This window comes from Hirundo rustica, chromosome 1 (assembly GCF_015227805.2).
Source record: "Hirundo rustica isolate bHirRus1 chromosome 1, bHirRus1.pri.v3, whole genome shotgun sequence".
In the NCBI taxonomy this organism is placed as follows: domain Eukaryota; kingdom Metazoa; phylum Chordata; class Aves; order Passeriformes; family Hirundinidae; genus Hirundo; species Hirundo rustica.
In genome coordinates, this window is record NC_053450.1 from 146,348,498 (window position 1) to 146,370,651 (window position 22,154).

The following is a 22,154-nucleotide window of genomic DNA, read 5'->3' on the forward strand; positions in this document are numbered from 1 at the left end:
TCCTCAGCAGCCAACAGAGAAAAGCAGGGACTTTTAGGGTGTAATTTATCTGACTTATCTAAAACATCTCTTTTTTAAAGGAGTGAACATCACATAAGTCTTCATTTCCTCTAGAGAAAGCCTCAAATGATTGTTTCGTATGCAATCATCTGTATTAAATCAGGTCTGAACTACACTTTATCAGACTTGCAGTAATGACTACGAACTGTGCAAAGTGAGTATATAGGAAACTTCAAAGATGGACAAGTCGATGAGCCTTTCTTAGTGTGGCTAGAGGGTAATACAGATAAATCTATCAAGGAATTCTTGATTAGCTTCTAATATCTGGGTCACAGAGCCTGCAGGTCACCGACTCAGCAGGTTTATGTAAACAGTTACCATCTACTACATCGTCATTAGTGATTAATTAACTATAAAAATGATCAAAAGAGGCCACAAGGCTTATATTAGTAATGCAGTGGTACTAAATTAAAAGAAATACCTCCTGCGGCTCCTGAAAAGTTGATAAATGTTTTGTAATCACTTTGAAAGTAGAAGATTGCACTTGCATTTACTCTCAACATTTCCAATAGCTTGCATGCAGTATGGTGCAAAAATTCACAGAATAACAGCAGTTCTGTGTCAGAGTTCAGTTTAGTCCCATGTGAAATGGGAATTGAAATGGGATCTTGATTCAGCTGGAGTAGAATTAATCTTCAGACTGCAGATGATCACCACACTGACACCATTCAGAGCTGGTCCTTCTGCATCACTTGGAACACATCCAGCCTCAGTTATGGCTGTCATGGGAATGGAGAAAAAGTCACTTCTGCAGCCTTATTTTACTGTTAGATCAAATAAATTTTACATTCCAAGTGCCCGTTTTCCTCCACTGACTCTCAGTGAGCAGTATATAAAGCAAGCAGCTCCCTATGTGGCAGAGATCAAAGGTTTGGTAAGTTAACTCCTATCCAGACTGTATTTATAACACTGATGTCTTTCTTGTTACTAATAGAGAGGACAAACATTAAAAGGTATTTTCCTGTTTCCATTGTCATTAGAACTTGTAACTCAGAATGGGTGAGTGTGAAAAGCATCCTAAAACTAGGAAAAAAATCAGAATTTCCTTTGGATCATTTTTTTTTATTTCTGCTTTCTGCTTGTATTATCTTTGAAAAGCTTCCTTACCAAGATTTTTAGAGCCTGTTTCTCAGCTAGGAGCAGGATAACATAAAGATATTTTACAGATATTTATTTACAGAAATTTTACTAAGTTTTTTGGGGATTTTCATTGCTGAATGATTAGGTCCTTAGTACTGCTTTGCTGGAAAAATCCCTTTCAATCCCTTTGGCATTTTTCATTTATTTTGTTAAGAAATACGTACTTTAAAATATGTTACTGATGATCAACAAAGTGTTTCATTCAATCATTCATTCTTTTATTCTTCCAGAAATTGTAGCATGTTATCATTAGCTTTGCATACATCTTGGAGCACATCTTTAAACCACTCACAGCTCTCTTCCTAAATCACTTCAAACTTACCATTCATTCTGTCTCCTCTCCCCTTTCACAATTATTTGGATGCCCTCTTGAAGGAAAATTATGTTTTCTAAGATATAAATTACCTGTGTGCATAAAGTCAATGACATTGAGCATAAAGTCAATATTTATTTGGTGTTTTTATCCTGTAATTGATGTATGCACTTGCTGTAGTCTGGGAGTGAGCCTTCCAATGACACAGTTGATCATTTTAATTGCTTTGCTGTTGTCTTTCAGATGTCTCATGCAGCCACTAGTGCCTTTTGTCGTTCTATTAAGCTGCAGTGTGAGCTTTATCCCTCCCGGGAAGTCGCTATCTGCTTGGACCCCTATTGTGGACTTGGGTTTGTCCTCTGGTGCCTCTGCAGGTGAGGCTTCTCCTCAGCCTTTTCTGGAACACGGTTTCCATTGTTCCATGGCACAACAGAAGGGGTGATGTGAGTGATGGAAGGGTGGGAGGGACAGACAGTGTCTCTGGGACTGCCACGGGCAGTTGGAACTGCTGGAAGCTGTGTGGAAAGCGCTGTGTGGAGGATGTGGCTTATTGAGCAGGGCATGGCCACAGGTATTTAAACTTGGAAGTTCAGAGCATCAGCAGGGGCTGCTCATTGACCTCCTGCTGCTTTACTGCCGTCCCTGCAGAGTCTGGCTTGTTTCATTTGATGAAAGCAGTGCTTTGCCAGTATTACCTTAAGGAGGTGCTTTCCTTGTGTCCCCTTTGTCATTCTCTAATCTGAAAGCAGGAGTAGATATCAGGGGACTCTCTCATTTGTGGGACTTTCAGGATGCAATTTTTGCAGAGACACAGAAGTATTTTCTTGCAGGTACTTGTATAGCAGTAGCCAAGTTATCAGAAAACAAACAAAAAAAATCTAGTGAAATGTCAATCAGCTTTTTTTGGTTAATAAATTTAGAAAGATAACATTTCTGTCAACCTCTATACTCCAGGGAAGTTACAGTTCAGCAGTGAAATCAGGTCTATTGATTTATTTTTTTTTAAGTTAGCTGGGTTGATGTAGAGGTGAAGGAAAAAAACTGTGGGAGTGTTAATGGAGCCCATTTTGATGAAGGCATCTCAGTCACAGCAGTGTGACATCTTTGCTCTCTCCACAGAAAGTTCTTTGGTGTTAGCAGTACTGCTATCTTTAGTTACTAAAATGAAGATAATCCACTGCATTAAAAATACTTTGGATAAACTTTGTACCAATTTACTAAATACCTGAAGGAAATATTGTTTGATAACAACTGCAACAATTTATTTTCAGCAATTATTGTTTATTTAAAAGTAGGCTGTTGGCATGGTTTATTGCCCTTTTAAAATATTTGTTATTATATATTAAATAGGCTAAAGATTAACAGTATTATCTTGTTCATTCTCGATCAGTTTCTCTTGATTTAAGCTATACTTGCCTAATACTGGTTTAGATTTTACATGGGGATTAGAGTTGCCTTTGTGTTGAAAAGCTTTTGGGTTTTCAGTGTTTTATTTACCCAACAAAACATTCCTGAGATTGCAAAAAAACTTCAGAAATATTGAGATTTTAATTAAATCGCTCTGTTTTAAGTTTAATTTTTAAATGCTGTTTTTTTAAAGTTGGTTGACTATTTCTGATAAAGACTTGAGTGTTCCAGCATGGGCTGTTAGGCCAGGGAGGGTCTGTACAGCACCATAGGAGAGTTCAGCTAAGGAATGTATCATTGTATAGGATAGTGCTGGAACACAGAGCGTCCAGGAACTTCTATGCAACAGCATGATAGAGCCATGAACACAGATAAATGTTGACCTGTCCAAAACCTGAGTAATTTGTGGTGCCCAAGACTCTCCTGAATGCTTTTTTTTTTTTTTTTAAAAAAAAACTCCAGAATCATTTTTCCAATGCATTTGCTGCCCTTAGGTCCTTCTCAATACTGATAGTATTCAGCCTTGCAGAAGGAGAAGATTGTTTATGACTGGCAAGTGAATTAAGGCAGCAAGCCTCTGGGAGAAAGCAATCAGTGTCTGTGCTCATTTGTGGCTTACAGAAGGAATAGAAAATTTTATATACCATTTTCAAAGAAGAGAAAGGAAACAAGGGAGTTGAAGGAACTGAGATCAGGCCAGCAACACTCTTGTCTTATGAACCTTCACATCAATCTCTTCTTTGTCACGGATCTCCTGTTCCTATTAAATGAGAAAAACTTCAGGCTGCTAGAATTGCGATTGTCATTTGGAGAAAGCTGGCATCAGATGCAGCCTAATTAATTCCACTTACAAATCTAATTTCCATTTCATTACTATTTTAGAAACGAGTATTATTTGATATGATAGGAAAAAAAATACATCCTGGAGTTTACAAGGCTCTTACCTCCGCATAACATAAAATCTTGTGACTTTGCATTTTACCCTTTAAGGTTCAGCATTACTGGATCCTGCCCAACATTTCAGCCCAGATTTTTACCTCAGAGAATTCTACTCTAAACTTATGATGTCACCACTTCCATTTACTAAATTAATATTTCTAATGGCATATGGAAAAGGAGTTCGATCTTCAATTTTTTATAAGTTAGGGGCTTTTGAGAGTTAGATAGGAACTCTTTGTTTTAGGACCCCAGCAGGAGGCAAGAGCAACCTCCTGTGCTGGGTGCAGTTAAAAGTACATTAAAATCCCTTTATTAACTAGACCAAAGGACGCATTGGCTAAGGAATTGAAAGAAAAACTAACCTTTTATCCCCATTGTAGGTGCTTAGATGTTGTGCTGGCCTGCTCCACTGTGGTGCCCCAGAATGCCCCATTCTGTGAGCTCAAAACTACTTAGGAAAGCTGCTGGAGCATGGAGCCAGCCCTTTGGTAAGTTTGGAATATATTGCATAGTTTTGCAAAGTTTTTTATTTTTTAAAAAATTTATTATTTTATGGCCTAAAGGTTATAAAATAATAAAGAAAAGAAACCTTGCAAAGCAGAGCAATACATTAAAAAGAACTGTTCCCTCTAAACTGGCTGCATGCTCCAGCAGGGTTTCCTTGGAACCTTTGTCATTGAACAGCAAGTCCTGGGTGTGGCAGCAGACATCAGCCCCGTGTGAGTTCTCAAAACTCTAACTTCCTAATTTTAATGAGTTCTTACTCATGATTCAATAAAAGAATACATTATCTTTGTGTTTTTCTCTTTAATAATCTCATTTATCCTTTCTGAGAAGGTGATCCTACTATTCTGATTTGCATTGCATTTTAGAATGTAGTACATTCTTTAAAAGGAAAAAGCATTCCTCAAATGTAAAAAAAAAAGAATTCTAAATCCCATTGTTCAGAAATGCTTCCTGAAATTAAGATGTCCCTGTCTTAATGCTTCTCACTGTGGGGCAGAATACAGCATTCTACAGTTCATTAGTGAGCATTCACTTAATTGATAGTTGCTGAGTAATGCAATAGAATAAGAATTTTCCCTCTACTTTAACCCAACTAAGCCAACTCAAATTGCAGTTCTGATTTTACCACTGGAAGACAGAACTGTCCTTGCTCAAATTAAAATTAAGTACATTAATAATTTTTAATAGACTTTATATATGTTCTCAGAAACTGAGCTTGTGTAAGTGTAAGTCAGTGAGACTCAGACTTGACCAGAGGAACTGAATTTTCTGGTCTGCAGTGGCCATGCAATAAACAACATGAGTGCTATGAAATGGTCCAGGGAAGGCTTTCCAGGGAAGGTGCTTTCTCCTATCCTGTTCCTCCTGCCTCTGTTCCATAGCATGAAGCCAGAATCCACAGAGGTGCTGCCAGGTGACTTCTGCTGCAAAAGACTGAAGATTTGTTAGTAACCAGACAGATGGAAGTGTGCGAGAAGTAAGCAAGGGATTGTAACACCAACAGAACTGCATTTTAGGAAAGTTTATTGTGTTAGGAATCACTGATTATTGTTAAGTTTTTTAGGCTAACTTGAAGATAACACGCAGGCATGAGCATTTCACCCTATTTCCAGCCTATGTACAGTTACAGGCAAGACTGCATAAGAGCCTAAATGCCACATCAGAACCGGGCAATTCTGACACAGGAAGTGAAGGATGTGAACAAAAACATCTGTCATGTATTTTGCAATGTGCAGAACTGGCACAGGAGGAATGTGAAGGTGTGTTGTCTGCTCACACACTGCTGCGTGCCAGTTTCATGGAGAGTCTGTAGCCAGTGGCAATTTGTCGAGGAGGCAATTTGCTTTCCTTCTGCATTACATCAGTACTGTGAAACCTGCCTCAAGCCTGGAAAGTTCAAGGGCAGCTGAAAGCCCTGAGTCACCTTGATATGTGAGCTCTGAGATGAGTTGGCAGACTGACCTCATCACCTCTGGAGACAGTCCCATGCATGGGGTATAAGTGGAGATGTGGTGATAAGGAGCCAGAATGGGGCTCAAAGCTGAGCAATGGCTGTTTGCTGTCTCTGGTACTGATGAGTTATCTGCTTACCATGTGCAGTCATGCTCTTAGAGTACGGTTTGCCTGCCATAATCTTTGGACCCTGCAGGTGGTTGAGGTCCTTTATTTTTTCTCCAAAAGTCCCTGTTTTTTGTACATGGTGGATCTCCAGAACTGTAGATTTTTTTTTTTTTGGCCCAAGTCCTTTGAAGCCTAAGAGAGAGATATGCCCAAACACTATAGCCTGTACGGTCCTTCCTACAAGATCTGGTCCAGGTGATTGTGAAGGCTTTTGTTCTACCAAAAGCCTTGTCCCTCATCACCAAATGCCAGATATCATCTGTAGAAGTGCCGAAACCAAATGCATACACTTAGAGGATTCAGCAGTACCCACTTGCCTCCTCCAGTTAAGTGGGGAAGCAGCTTGTATCACCTGGCAAGGACAAGGAGTAAGGGCAGTCATCACTGCCAGAGTGCAATTGCAAATTGCACTTGCCATTGTCAGCATTTATTGACCTGCTGAAATCTTTGGAACTATAATAAAACCTCAGCTTTTACTGCTAATCTGCCTCAGCACAATGTGGGCTAAAGCTCCAATTCAGTGGAACAGTTCAGTGCCAAGAGGTCATTCCAGGAATCTCCGTATGCTGCCAGAACAGCCCGCTGGCGGCGGAGCCATTGTCGTGATCAGATGGTGCCATCATACCAAAATACATCCTGGTGCTTTTACCTGGAGTATTCCTGTCCTTGGGCAGCCCTTGCTTAGTGCAGGCAGATGGGGCCCTTCACTTACTGCCAAAAGCCATGGCTTTGTCCATCACATGAATACTTTTTTTTTCCCCCTGGATTGCTCTGCAGTCCCCTAAAGGAAGACAGCATTTCTAAGAGATGATCTCACACCTCAGCCACCCCTGCATTTCACTCTGCATCTGCATCCCAAAAGTCATTGTGACAAGTTGATGCAGGGGTGCCCTGCACTGTGTCTGTTCCTGTTGTTAGGACTTACATCAGGAGGTGGATACTTCTGTGACACAGATTTTTGCCACAATGGAAGAAACAATCTTGATACAGTTCCTTCCCAGTATTTACATAAGTAAAATCTTGCACCTAGATTTGTTGCAATCTCAGAAAGGGGACTTCAACAGTTTATATTTAAACTCCCAAGTTTTTCCTAATATTCCATTCATTCCTCTGCTGTCACAGTGTTCACCATGGTTTGGTTGGTTCCTGTATGAGGATAGCCAAGCTGACAGCTTAACCATTTAACTGTCCTTGTTTCAAATTGAGATGGAACTGCCTTACATTGTTCAGTGCCTCAGTTTCAGGATTAACTCTACCAAATCTAGAATTCCATACCTGGATGAACCTACCAAACTTCTCTGCCATTCCTAGAATTACATGGAGGAAGCATTGACAGAATTTCCTGTAGGTTTGGAACCATAATCAATCTTTATCCAGCACCTCTAAAGCAGCCTTACACAAATGCAGTTTGTTCAAGCACGTGGTCCTCTGTGTGGTGTTTGGCATTCATGCTAAGCAAACACCCTCTAGCATCTCACAGTGATTTGAAAGCACTAGAATGGTTTGAAATGGTTCAACCAACTGTACAAGGGTATTTTTAACTCAGCTTCTCTCTTCCAAAACAGGGATGATAGGCAGCATCTCAGGAAAATATAAGTCTGTGAATTTTCAGGGGTATGTAGCATTTTGTGGCTTGGACTGATACACAGATTCTGTGTAATGTTTCAGAGATTGGTTCAGGCAGCTTAGCCAAGGTCTGGCCAACGTCATGGTGACCAGGTGCTGCATAAACCACTTCAGCTGTGGAACTGGCACATTCACCCCACAATTATGCCTTTGTAGTTCTTGTAGCTCCACCAACTGCTCTTGCAAATCAGAGGATATGCGTGGATTATTAAACCACAGCTCAGTAGGCAAAGCCTGTGTTGGGCGTGAAGTTTGCAGGCATGGTATCAGCTGGCTGTAGGTTTGTGTACTGCACTCAAGAGCAACACGTGTGAGGCTCTCCACTATGGGAAGTTTTCTTCCTGCTGGATATTTCCTTCTGCTGTGCAGTTTGATCCTGAACTCCACAGTATTTTTGTGATATTAGAAAGCTCAGAAATCATGCTAGCAACATCTTAATTTGTTTCAGTCTAACTGGAGTAATTTTTTTAATCTAAGCCTGATCATAATAGTATTTGCTTCCCTCAGTCTGAAGAAGATGGGTTATTTTGCATCCAGATCCTCATACTCTGCTGCAGGACTGTTGGTGGGAGCAAAACCACTTTCTTGTCCATAAGCTGATGAAGAGATGTAGGGAGTTCACCCTCACACATTAGTATTGCTGAGGAGGAAAACATTTGTCTTTGGTGTAAATTCTGCTATTTTGAATGATTTCCTGGTGAAATAACACTTGAAATAAATTTCCTGATTTCCTACCAAAGCGATGCAGCTTTCTTCTCCAATGTTACTGTGGAGTTTGTGTGAACACTTTTCTGTACAGGGATAAAGTTTGTTCTTTTGATTTGGTTTTGATTTTGGTTATGTCTGCCCAGTGAAGTAAGTGATACCTAAGGAATATCTTAATGTGGTTGTGAGTAGTAATTCTCCCATATTTGACACCCTGGCATCATGTTTATTATTGTGCACATAATTTTTTCACCTGATACTGGTTGCTTCAATTAGAGAAGTTCAGGATCAGGGGATAGGGTCTGAAGGGTTTGTGTACCATATTTGTACAGATTGGAGCCCATCCCAGGTTGTTACTTGAGTGGTTACAGCTGTTTGTAAGAATTATGTATCTCCCAGACAGATTGAACACCTTGATAATTTGTGGAGCCCTAAGCTTAAAGATCTTTTGGTCTTACTTCTCTGGAAAACTTAATAGAATTTGCTAAGAATGAAAGAGTGAGGTAATATTTTTAATAAAAAATGGTACTACTCCCTGTCTGGTTCGGTCTCTCACTTGAGCTCAGGGCATTCTTCTTTCAGGTGTGGGTAATGCTGCCAAGATCTCTTTTCATATATTTATGCAGCACATGCTCAAGGTTCAGTGATACTTTATTCTGATTCCATGAAAGGGTAATGGTTCATTTTCCTGCCCCATGCCATGGCCACCATGTCAGCCCCATCCCAGAACACATGGCTCCATGGGGAGCCACTGGTCATCGATCACCCAGAGTGGCACAAATGGGGACAGGCAGTCAAAGACAAAATTCCTCCTCTGTGATAAATGAAATTGCTTGGACTGTAGTTCATACATATTCCATGGCAACCTCAGACTCATACTCCAGCAGAGACCTAAACAGTTTGGATTATTAACTGCTGTTGCGGCTGGAATTGTTCACCTTTTTTGCCTTTATCGTACCAAGACATCCAGGTCACACAAACCTCGTTCTACGTGGCACAGCTTTTGAAAGCACTCTCATCTGGGTTTGGGGGAAGTGGGGGCACTCACTACCAGTGAGGGAATGTGTGTGTGTGTATGCGCAGCCCATCTGCAAGAACTGCAAAGATGCCTGATGGCCAGTGTTACAGAGATGCTCATATTCCTGAAAAGAAAGTTCCATTTCATGTCTTACCTCAGACACTTGGATTTGGAAACATCAACTTTATTAAGCTGGCATTTCAAGTTTTCAAGTCACAAATGAAATTCTTTTATGCATCATAAATCTTGTGGGCTTTTATGGTCCTTTCTCAGAACTTCTATGATTTGGAGGCTTTATACTGTCACCATTCCGATTTGAAATATCTACAGATCACAAATTGAGATGTGAGGGGACTGTAAAATTGATGGTAAAACTGCCTGTGTGAGAGGAGTGAACAACGCAGAACCCATGGGAAATAAAGTCATCAAACTGGGAATATTTTTCCCTTGGGGAGAATCTTAGGTACCAGAGAAATTAGCTCTGACATAATTGTTTCCCTCAAGGGCCCTGATAAGTGCATGTTTGCAATATTTATGCTCCGTGGGTATCCAGTATACAAGAGATGTAGTATATTTGAATTTCAAAAGTTCATAATACTTTCACAGAAGAAATTTAAAGCTACAAGGCATGTTAAATTGGGGGCCAAATTTGCTCCCTTGAAAATTATTGCAAACCTCTTGCTTGCTTTAGCAGGAGACAGGTTGCTTCCATATTAAGTAATAAAGTACTTGACTCTTCTAGTCAAGGTTTCTTAAAATGCTAATTACTCAATCCAAAGTATTTGTCAGCAACACTTAATTTTTCTTATCATTATATTGCTTATTCACACCATTAATAACTGTGCTATTCTGCTCTTTTTGGTACAGTTCTAACAGCAAAGTCCACTGAAATTTTGAGTAAATTAGTATTAGGAGCACATTCTGCCTGCAGTCCTTGTGATTCATCACAGACTCTGGAAGTACAGCAAAACACCAGGGTTAAACATAATGTTAAACTGGAGCTGTGGAGGCTCTAAATGATTCAGCCAGTGCTGTGATAAACTGTATATTCTAGTACCCCATGGCTCATCTGTGGACACTGGTGTTTAGTGTTAATGAATCTTGTGTCTTGCAGCGTTTATTCAGGACACCAGTCTATTCTGATTCCTCCCTCGGAACTGGAGACCAATCCTGCCCTGTGGCTTCTTGCCGTGAGTCAGTACAAAGTGAGAGACACTTTTTGTTCCTATTCAGTCATGGAGCTCTGTACTAAGGGACTCGGTTCGCAAACAGAGTCGCTGAAGGTGAGTGGCTCTGCTCTCCTGCACGCCCTGCCGCCTGCACGGGGCGGTTTGGGAGCCTTGAACACTGCTGAATGTCTGCTGGGAGGAAAAAATCATCCGAGAGCACAGGCAGCTTCCAGAGAACCCATGTTACTCCTTGCCAAAGACTGTGGATCAATACCAGCCATTCTTCAGATCACAGGGCTATTAAACTTCAAGGAAAGGCTTTTGTTTACCTAAGCTCTCTGATGTGTGTTGCAGGCTGTGTTGATAGGCAGGTGTTGGAAAACAGAGTTGTAAATGTCCAAGAGGTTCAAGGAGTATTACGTTGCATAGTGTGTTTTATGAATACCCTGGTTGTATGAAGCACTAGTTTGGTTTTGATCCCTATAGTTAAATAATCACGTGCTTAAAAGTACTGTGTTGTTTTAACTAGACGGTCCTTGTTGTATGGAGAGGAGGCTATATCTTCCTTTTCCCCCACAGAATTAAAAGCCAGGTAGCCAGTTAAATATCTGAAATCATCTGGAATTTCCCATATGCTACTGAAATAAATTGAATCTTGAGATGCTGATATTTATGATGTCTCCAGCCTTTGCCATCCTCACTTAATAAGTTCCTAATCAGTTTTTCCAAGTCTAGACATTGCTTCCTGTTTGCTGTTATTCACTGTCATCTGAATTAATTTGGGGAAATAGCATTCCCTCCCTTCAGAATTAGCATGCCCATCATTTCCTATGTGCTAATGTCGAGATGACAAGCAAGTATGTGCTTTTTCAGCTATTAGAGTGTCATCTGGCCATCCGGCCCCCAGGAAAAATGGAAACTGCACTGATACCTTAGCCTCTGTTCTGCTGTTCCTCTTGAATCATATTACCTGCATAATGCACTTAAGAACTTCTGTTTTGCATTAAATCTGCCCATTTGTGGCCTTTGTTACATTTTGACTTCTTTCTAGGCAAGGGGACTGGACCTTTCACGCGTACGGACATGTGTAGTAGTGGCTGAAGAACGACCTCGGATAGCTCTTACTCAGTCATTTTCAAAGTTATTTAAAGACCTGGGCCTCCATCCACGGGCTGTCAGCACATCACTTGGCTGTAGAGTTAACCTGGCAATATGTTTGCAGGTAAGATTTTTGCCTCCTTAAGCTCAAAGTTGTTTTAAGGAAATGGTTTTCAGTAAGAGGAGTTCACTGTATTTCCTTTGGCTGTTTGGTCATAGACATCCTAAGAAAATGCATGTGGTACTTAATGTTCTTGCATACACAGGTAGTAAATTTCTGTTACTTTGTCAATAGTTCATCCCTCTCATGTTGCAATCATAGCATTTATTCTGCTCATGAATACAGCAATTCAGAAAAGCACCTGACAGTGACAGAAGTGTAGTCTGTACTCCAGAGCCAGTATGTAACCACATCACGTAAGCTACAGTTTCCAAGTGCTCGCTTCAGTGTGTTACAAAATGGATTCCTTCTGTTCATAAAGTACTTCCAACCATTACTTGTTTAACTAGATAGTTATTTTCTGCACACAAGGAAAATTAATTTGCTACATCTCTTCGGTTTTGATCTCTAATCAGAAGAAAAGTCCCAAGGATAATATAGGATGTAACACACATTCTCTGGGAATCTTTACTGAGTCATGATTTTAATGACTGATGGCACTGGAGCTATCTGGTCTGAATATCTGAATAGCATCTAGTTTTTCAACCAGTGATAATTAGACCAAGGAAATAGTTTTAGGTTGATCTAGAGTATAGTATTTTGTCTTTGAGGACTTTGTGTGATGGAAGTTAACTTACCATTTTTAGGTTGTTCCATTTTTAATTAATTTCACCTTATTTCCAGTTTAAATTCATCTGGCATTAGATTCAGACATTTTTTATTCTAGAATAAGAGTCTCATTTTTGTCATGCATCTAATACCTATCTTAATTTTGATAAATAGATTAAAAATCTTAATACATGCTTTGCTGATCTGTCTCATTTTTGTGACTCTTGATCTCTTCCTGTCCTTCCAAATCTGGTTTCAGTGTTGCACATATTATTCCTGTAATAGTGCCATAGGTGTCCTATTCAGGTGTAATATATTTTCTAATTTAATAACCTTTTAAATACTAAAAGAATCATCTTCTGCATTGGCAGCTGCTCTGGCTGGGAAGTTCCATATCCATTTGGTCATGTGCCATGTCTTTGACCTCTTCAAAGTCATTGTGTCCTCAGCAGGACTTGCCTGGACTCTGTGTGGTCCATCCCACATCTCAAATCTGGCAGTTACCCCTGGTTTATGTGGAAGATCTCTCTTGAAGGTCACTTGGGTACCTGTTTCGGTGTGGAAGTCAGAACAAATCTTCTCAGTGACACTGCTAATAAGAATCTGCTATTCCTTTTCTGATTGTAAATATAAATATTTTTTAATCAAAAAACCTGACAAATTGAGGTTATGGGTTCCGCACAGAGCAGTATGTCTGTGCCTTCTTTAGCCTCTTGCCCTTTTCAGTGTTACCAGGATATGAATACCAGGAGCTGTGCCACACCTCCAGTACTGTTTGCTTTCTCTCTGACTGCAGCAAAGTATCCCTACAGCCTAGGGTGTCTTTAATGATTACTGTCAAGAATATGACAGCACAAAGCTGAACAAGGTTAAAAGTCATTCTGTTGCCCAGAGGAAGAGTTGTTTGCTTTGCCATTCTGTAATTGCTATGATAAATATTCTCCAGGAAAAAAAAAAAAAAATTTAGAAAGGAGGGGAAGCAGGGAAGAGATGACATACGGTGACTGGAAACAGATCAGGATGGGCCCTGTCAGCTCTCCCCTGCAGCTGTGGTGGAGCTGCTTCTGAAAGACAACTCAACTTCTCTGTCTTCTGGTCCTTGGAGAGATCAGACATGAAGGATACTTTAGATTACAAGGGTTATTTTTTAGCTGCAGAAGTTTCTTGCCACTAATGAAAATCTCCATTTTAGATGTGCACTGATCTCTGGACGGTTCATGGTAGTTGCTTCAAGTATAAGTCCTTAATTCAGGACATGTAATAAAATCAGGGGATAGCACTAAGCAGTACCAGGCACAGGTGCAATACCAAAGTGGCCTGTTGGAAGTAACATTATGCTTGTTCTGCCTGGGATTTAATGTTTTTCACGGCAGCCTGTGTGGAGCTGTGCTTTCGATTTGTGACTGAATGGTGTTGGGAGCACATCAGAGGCTGGGCTCTTGCTGACCAGTCCTGCACAGCTTCAGGGCTGTCCCCATTTCTCTCTGTGCCCCCTGCACAATCATCCCACTGCCCTCCAGCAAGCAGGCTGGAGGAGAAAGAAGCTGGCAAGGGACACAGCCAGGAAATCTGTCCCCAGCTGACCTGGGATATCCCATACCACATAATGTCATGCTCAGTGTTAAAGAAAAAGGGTTGCTGGTCTTCCAAAGTAGTCTTTGCTCAGAGACTAGCTGGGCTTCATTCTGCACAAGGGGGATGATGAGTGATTGCTTTTGCATCACGTTTTATTCTTTCCTTCACTTATTAAATTGTCTTCATCTTGACCTGTGGATTTTCTCATTTTTGCTCTTCCTATGCTTTCCCTGTCCCGCAGGGAGCTGGGTGGGTCCTGACCTGCTGACTGGGTCAACCCACTGCAAACATGCAGGAAAGCTGACTACACTCAGAGAAACTGGAAGTCCTAATCAGCACGGAGTCAGGCTGGATTATGGCATGACTGTGTATATCTGCCTTTTGAATGTGTTTACTCCTTAGCTGGAGATTGCTTCTTAGATGGTTCTTTATGGAAATTCTTGAAAGAGTTGTTGAATCAAACTGTAAAAGTGGCTAAATCTCTGAAGGAATATTGTTAATGACAGTGCCTATGGATTTAGGAACAGCACAGAATGAGATCCTTGAGTGAGGTGGTTAAACAGCCTGGCTGATCGTATAGCTTAATGTCAGGCGTTGTTGAGTTCTACTAAGATGTCGCATCTCAGTCCATGGGACAAACTAAAAGCCAAACACTGTCTAAAGAGTGGTGTGGCTGGAATGGAGAAAAGCCACTTGAGGACAGGCTATATGTAGCAACATAATCCTCCCAAGCAGAATAGTTTTTGAAGCATTTGCGCTGAGACTTGTTTGGCAAGTTTTAAAGGTGTTTGAAAAATTACTAAAGGTTTTACTTGCAAGAATCACCACAAAACATGTTATTTTGGTGGAGAATATAAAGATAGAGACTTGTGTTTTTTGAAGCATCTGGCAGTAGACATTGCCAGGGACTGGATACTGAATTAGATTGAATGCTCTTTCCAAACTTTCTGGAAATTTATGGCTAATAATGTTCCAGAATAGCTTGTGGGCTATTCTGTTTTCTCAGCTGAGGAACAAATTAAATTTTAATCCTTCATCTACAATATTCCTGCAATTAGTATTGTCTCCAACATGTTCCAGAAATGGGTTATGATTTCTGGATTCTTCACACTGCATAAAACTGCTTCTCAAGATATCTGAGTCAATAGCATCTGCCTTTGATTTTTTTCTTCCAAGTTATGTCATCTATGAGATCAGCACGTGGTCCCTGGCACAGCATCTTCCACAGGGATAATGGTGATCCAGCCTGTTCTGCAGTGTTTCTAAAATATGTATCTACTGATCACCATTCTAAGCATATCTCAGTATTCAGCTACTGACCCTTACCAGCCAAAAAAGCCTATCCAGGTTTCTTCTCTGTGGGCTACCTCTAATACAACTTGGATATTGTCTTTGCTATCTTCTTGATTTCCAATTTTTTGGACAAATCCAGGACTCAGATGTTTAAAGGGAAAGGTATCCTGATTTTTCCAGAAAGCTTTTACAGTTCACCTCTCCAAAAAGAAGAGGGGAAAAGTGTATATGTACATGTGTGTGTGTGGCTGTGGCTGTGTATGTGTGTGTGTATAGCAGACTTTATTGTTTAATTAAAGATTACCTTGAAAAGGAAATAGTTGTGGTAATCTCTTTTGTACAAAAGAGTCTTAGTCTACCAAATTATCTTAATTTCCGTGTTGTGATCACTGACAGACTAATGCATTGTCATTTGTATTCATTTGCTTTCAAACTGAGAGAAAATTTAGTATGTTTCCTTTGATGTAGTCATTTTGGACTAGATTTCTAGAGATGTGCTTTTGAAAATAAGTAATTCCCTCCATCTTTAGGCACTTAAATACTATTAATATCTGACCTTCTATGGCTGTATAGTCACAGATAATGGTCCAGGGATTAGTGAGATGAAAAGATTGCATCTAGCTTATTTTAATTCTCATTAACTAGCATCTTCGCATTCGAGAGAAAGAGAGAAAAATAGATATGAAAAGTAGCTGGTTTCTTACAACAGCACAGATGGTTCTCTAGGATTTTAGCTGATTTCCATTTAAACACATGGAATAAATATTTTCATTTTATTCAACCTGCTACTCAATTTCAGTTGAGGGAAAAGTTCTAGAAGTTGTGAATTTTCCTTAGTTAACCCTGAAAATGTATTAACAAATATGTCCAAGCTAAGAACAGGATTCATCTTGCTTCTTTTCTAGCTCCTCTAACCAAGACTGCAAGGTTAAGTGAGTTATCCCATGTCCATCAGTAGTCAGTGGAATCACAGAAATTATTTAAGAGACATCTCAGGTGCCCATCTGGGAATGGGATCCATCACCATCAGGAGATCCTTCCTACTGCACACTTTCTTCTTGAATGGCTGAAGTTACAGGAAATGAGCCCTTTCCTCACAGTCTAGCAAAGGAATCTTTGTTACTGAGTTTAGGGCATAAAGTTAATATTTCTTTCTACTTGGTGATGGATCACGCTCTCCGAGGATCTTCCATATTAAAAGTAATAAAAGGTAGGTCTGCAAAGAGTGTGCCAGGAGACCGTGCACTGTGTCAGAGGTGTGATTCACACTTAGCAATGTACTACAGCTCTGGGTGAGCTCCCTCAGATTCTGTTTTCCCACCTTTGCTGTGAGTCATGCCATGAAGTTCTTTTCACAGCTCCAGCCGCTGTGCTTGCGTAGGTGACATTGCCAAGTGCACACCAGAAATTCCTCTTCTGAGCATCGCTGGTACAGAAGAAGACTCAGAGTAAACACTGTGGCCACATCCTTAGGTTGTTAAATAAAACTCAAAAATACAGTTATCTTTAAATTCTTAAGATTTCTGATAGGCTAGTTCCAGGTTTTTACTTCTGGAGAGGGAAGTGGGGGAGAGTATGCAGCTTGGCCTTTGACTTGAGAGGAAATTAGGTATGCACTGAGTCCTGGCATGTGGTCAGCCCTACAGCTGACTTGTTGGGGTGGTCCTTCAAGCAGTTTTGACCTGCAGGCAGAGAATAAAAGTCTGGCATTTTGCTGAGATTTGCTTAGTCCAGGGATGGTTCACCAGCGGCAGCCAGTGCATGGGCAGAGATTTATTTAGTCCAAGAGGTGTGACTTATGATATACCCATTTTCAGACAGAAAATTCTGTATGTCCCATTTTGTTTTCTTGAACACTACCAGGCATGTCCTAAGTAAATATCAGATGCTCCAGAAGTTGTGTTGTTTTTTCCTGTTACCAGCATAACAGATGCTCTTTATCTCTGTCTCTCAAAATAAATGTGCACAGACAAATTGAGTCAGTCATTCTGGTCTTGGCTTAGACTTGGCTTCCTTTGGAATACTTTTCAGAGTACTCCAGCTGCAACTGGCCACAGAAGGATGTTGCTGATAATTCAGCTGCTGTTTCTCAGGCTATTCTGTAGTTAAAAGCCATATGAAGCTCTGGTACTCTCAAAGTCCTTGCTGGACCTGCAGTGTAGTCACAGGCAATGAATTATATAACTGCTGGATTCCAGTAATTCTCCTGCTTTCTTGCAGTTACACCGCAGCGTTCAGCCTGCATTATTAGTAATACCATTTTGGGGCATCGATGCAATTAGCAGATCCATCCTATTTTTGTTAAATGTTTCATCTTCCTTTGCATCTAAAATAAACCTGTCTTAAGGTGCTGCTGTGGCAGCTTTCTGCAGTCTTTAACTCTGCTGGCATTCAGAAGTCTGATGAGAGGAATATGGGATGCCAGGGCGTTCAGAGCTGTTTATTTTCACAAGTTGTAGGGCAAATCCCACAGCAGCCATCTGGTGTTAGGTACTCCACGTGATAGTAGTGCCTTAGGACTAGTCACCACTGAGGATTTTTGTCTCTTTGCTGAGTTATCAGTCATGGTGGAGAGCTGATGGATTCTTATCAGATTTTAATTTTACTGTTCTTTGTATGTATTACACTGTTTGTCATAACAAATAGGAATGAAGATTTCTTGGGCTCTGAAGTTACTCTATTTATTATCTTCCAGTAGTTAGATTATGCAACAATCCTTGATTTAATTTCACTTTAGGATCAGGTTAATCTGTATGCAAGAAAGTGTAAGGTTGTATATTAATTTTATTTTTTTTCCCCAAAAAAGAGAGCTTACTTTTGATTTCCAGATGACATCACTTAAAATTTCTGTTACTAGTGAAACAGCAGACCTGGAATTCTCAGTGGAATAAAGTGCGTTAAAATAGGAGGGCCATAATGTTTAATGACTTCAAAACCAAAACCAATAATAACAACAAAAAAAATCAGTATGCTAGACACGTGTTTTCCACTAACAACATTGTCTGTAGTGTCCTAAAACCATTTAAGTCTGTTTGTCCAAGGTTAGCAGTCTACAGCTGTCTCTTCTGTTGCTCTACTAAAATGTTGACACCTCATTTTTTACTTTTTTTAACCTTTAATGGTATAATGGTTAATTTGTAAAATTCCTGTATTTGACATTGTTTTTCTTTTTATTTTACTCCCTGCTTTTTGCATTCTCCTCTTTTTTTTTTTTTTTTTTCCTTCCCACCCTTCATTCCCATTTTTTATTATTATTTTTTGTCTTGTGTTACCTTCTTTCCTTCTCTCCCTCATCCCTGCTATTCCTGCTGCTATAGCCTCACAGGCTGGGGAAGCTGGCCGAGCAGGTAGGGGATTTTCATGTTCCCTCAATACCCACCTATCAGCTTCCAACAGTGGGACAGACTAGAAATTGAGTCTGGAGATTTGGGGATTTTCAGATCCTTCTATAAAATTATAAATAAGTCCACTATAGCTCTATCTGGATGCAGGTTTCATCAAATATTAGATGTCCATTGTAACTATTTCATTCATGCCGAAAATAATAAATTCTGTAGTGATTGCCTTTGATTTTCAAACTTGACTGTTTCCATTATTTTACAAATCAAATCAGCTTTAGTTTTATTTTCAAAGATAACCAATTTTTCCTTGGTTTTTGTTTTTTTTTTTTTCTTTTCAACATTGCATATATTTTAACTAAGTTCTCCGCTCAGCACTAGTCTGTTACACTGCTGAGTTTACCAGTAGACTGAGAATTGTGTCGTTAATAGCTAGAGAGGATATTGTACCTTGTATTGTGCATAACAAGCTAAAGAGGCTAACATGCATGTGCAGCTCTATTACTCCTGTTCTCCTCTGGTGGTGGGTGATCAGTACCTGTTCAGTAAGTATCAACTGGTAGTGGTAACACTTTCCCCCCCGTAGATACAAAAATTCGCTATTTGTGGGTCTGCGTTGCAACTTTTAGCGCTCAGAAAATTTCGGAACAATCAGCCAGCGTTGCAGAAATGTAAAATTTAGCCCTAGACATTCCTAATGTGAAGAATTATGCTCTACAGTGTATCTCAAATGGGACAGAAATCACTAGGAGTTCATGTTGCCTGCTGGTTTAAGCAGTAGATGTCTAAATAACTGGTAAAGGAGTTTGTGCATGTGGAGTTTACCATGTTTAGGAGAATTCCTCCTTGGAAAAGAAAATTTCCAACATGCCAGTGTTCCAGAAGGAAGCTGTGCTTTTCTTCTAGCTTTGTGCTTAGCAGTAGCATGAGGTCTGCAGCAGAGAGGAGAGCCCTAGCCTGGAGCATTGAGAATTCACATGATGTTCAGTGGTGATGAGTTTGAAGTTTTGGATAAGGGCAGATCATAGCAGGCTGCAAAACTGCAGAAAAGCTGTGGGTGGAAAGGCCTAAAGACTGCATCATCTCTGCAAGAAAGGAAACTAAAATTAGTCTGCCTCTTTTCAAGTAACTAAATATTGTGACATAAAGCAAGGGTTTAAATTATGCAGTGGAAGACTGAAAAGGATCAGAATAATTGCTTAACAGACCTTCAGTCCAGATTGGTTCATGTCATGCGTGCTACCTTTACTATCTTTAGCTTCAAGTATATTCTCTGTTGCATGTATGGAAGACTCTCAGTAAACCATGCTTCACATTCCTGACCATGTGCTTCTGCCATTAAACTGTGTCTCCTCAGCAATTTCCGCCTCCCTTTATATGGCAAAACGTGTTTAACACTTTTTGTATGTATCCATGTGCTGATTACTTGGCCTTTTGTAGCAAATAAAGCCTCTGTTGACATGTGTTGGTTAAGTAGTCTGACTGCTTGATGTTTTTCTGGACTCCAAGGTGACAAGTACCTGATGGTAGGTATGTTTCCAGTGCTTGTTCTGACCCTGTAAAGCTGAGCTTTGATTGATGAATACCTTAAATATAACTTGTCATTTGATTAGCATAATTAGCACTGAAATGAATGTTTGGTTATTTGGGGGGGTAAAACTCTTTTCTCCTCCCTGCCATCAGGTTCTGATTAGCTGATGTTGTTGTTTACAGGGAACATCTGGACCAGATCCCACCACAGTGTATGTTGATATGAGGGCACTGAGGCATGACAGGTCGGAACCACCTTTTTCTCTTTCTCTAATACACACAATTAACAGAGTTTCTAGCAAGAAAGCTGCTTGCAGCACACCTCACGGACCCTGGAAACCATTGCAAATCTCATAAATAATTTGTGTTGACTCCTACCAGCGAGCAGACACAGACATTTATATGGTTAATTAATTTTACCATTGATTAAACCGAGGCATCACTGCTGCAATGACTAACAAGATTCCTTGCCTTTATTGCCATCAGGATTTCATGACATCTGTATTTAGGTGGTGCAGCCTACCCAGTCCCACGGAGTCCTGTTGGGCCTTTTGGTTTCTCCTGGCTTAGCAGCTGTTTGCCTGTCAGGAGATTGTGGTGGGGTTTGCTGCAGTCCTTAATGCTGCAGGACCATGAGGGGATGAATTATTTGCTTCAGCCACTGGGAGCAACCACATTCTGTAATTGTGGGTATTTTTCAGTTCCATCTTGAGTGTTAGATATGTATACAAGGAGTGAGAAATAAAATTTATCACTTAGGGGTTGGAGGCAAGCTTGAGATCTCAGGTGTGATTTTAAAAAACACCCATGCACATATATTTCAGTTTTCCAATACTCTGGTCATGAGTCTCTTTACAGAACTGTAACAAAGAAGTTTTCTGCGAGCTCTAGAAAGGGTGAACATTTGATTAACAGTCCCAGTTCCCTTAAAAAAATCATTATCCAAATAGATAGTTTCTTTGTTCTTTTTCTTTCATCCTTCTTAGAAGCTTAACAGAGAATTTGCCCCCCAGCTTTGGCTCTGTCAAAGTGACCAGTTCAGCTTGCAGAGTACAAACCTCAGGGCACTGCAGGCCCAAATTACCCACTGGGTACTTAGGTCAGATAGACACGAGGGTATTTTCTTGTTGCACATGGAGTTTGGCAGGTAGAAGAAAGGAGCTGCAAGATATTTGACTCATGATTTCTTTATTCATTTTGCAGACAGTGATTCCAATAATAACACTTGGGTTTGATCTGTCCTTTGGGACACTACTGTCTGCATAACCCAACCACAGAAATTTGGTGTTCCTGGCCCAGCAACTGCAGTAGTGTGGAGACAGAGTCCACGGTCAAACTCAACCCAGAAAAGAAAAAAGGCCTTTTCTAAAGAAAGAGAACGTAATATTCACAGTCAATAAAAATTATAAATAATAAAAAAATATGTTTCAAGAGTGGAATTAAGATTTACTGTTCATAAAAATTGCATAAACCATGGGTATACACTATTTCCCTGCCTCAGCATGTCGTTGAGAAGTAGGCATCATTATCAAGATCAGGCTTTGCAGTGTGTTAATTTATGTTTAGTGACTAGTTCTACAGAACATGAAAGATGATCTTTAGAGCTGGTTCTCATATTGTGGTAATGTAGATTTTAATTTGATGGTTTAAAGCTGTGCCTCATTTACCCAATCCTGCGGAATTTAGAATTAGATTAGTGGGTCATAAATTAAGGGAGAAAACAACTCTATTTGACATAGTCTCTTCACACTTGCTGTTTCTAATCACTTTAGTGGAACTGAATGTCCCTATTATTTAGCAGTATCTGAAAGATCCCTGTAAATATCTGTGAGACCATAGAGTAGCAACCCACAGAGTCTTTGAAGGCCAGCCAGTCCCCCAACAATATGAACATTTTACACTGTACACTTAATGTAAGAAAATGTTTTTCATAATTTGTATTTTAGAAGATATTTTTCAGGGTCTGAAGCAGACTGAACTTTTTTTTTTTTTTTTTAATTGGCATGATAACTCTCTATAGTTGCTTAAAAAAACAGCTGTAGTTCAT

At 40.0% G+C, this 22,154-nt stretch overlaps 1 protein-coding gene across 5 annotated transcripts in view; it reads left to right on the forward strand.

The window, feature by feature from the left end:
• The window catches only part of DIP2C (disco interacting protein 2 homolog C), a 311,580-nt gene that overhangs the window by 259,890 nt on the left and 29,536 nt on the right, over positions 1 to 22,154 (forward strand). For 3 of the 5 annotated variants that reach the window (XM_040085482.2, XM_040085492.2, XM_040085508.2), the window contains 5 exons: positions 1,757 to 1,887; positions 10,450 to 10,618; positions 11,556 to 11,726; positions 18,557 to 18,586; positions 20,291 to 20,352. In XM_040085482.2, coding sequence (XP_039941416.1) covers positions 1,757 to 1,887; positions 10,450 to 10,618; positions 11,556 to 11,726; positions 18,557 to 18,586; positions 20,291 to 20,352 — 563 coding nt within the window. The remainder of the gene's footprint in view (positions 1 to 1,756; positions 1,888 to 10,449; positions 10,619 to 11,555; positions 11,727 to 18,556; positions 18,587 to 20,290; positions 20,353 to 22,154) is intronic. The other 2 variants (XM_040085501.2, XM_040085517.2) reach the window with 1 other exon arrangement.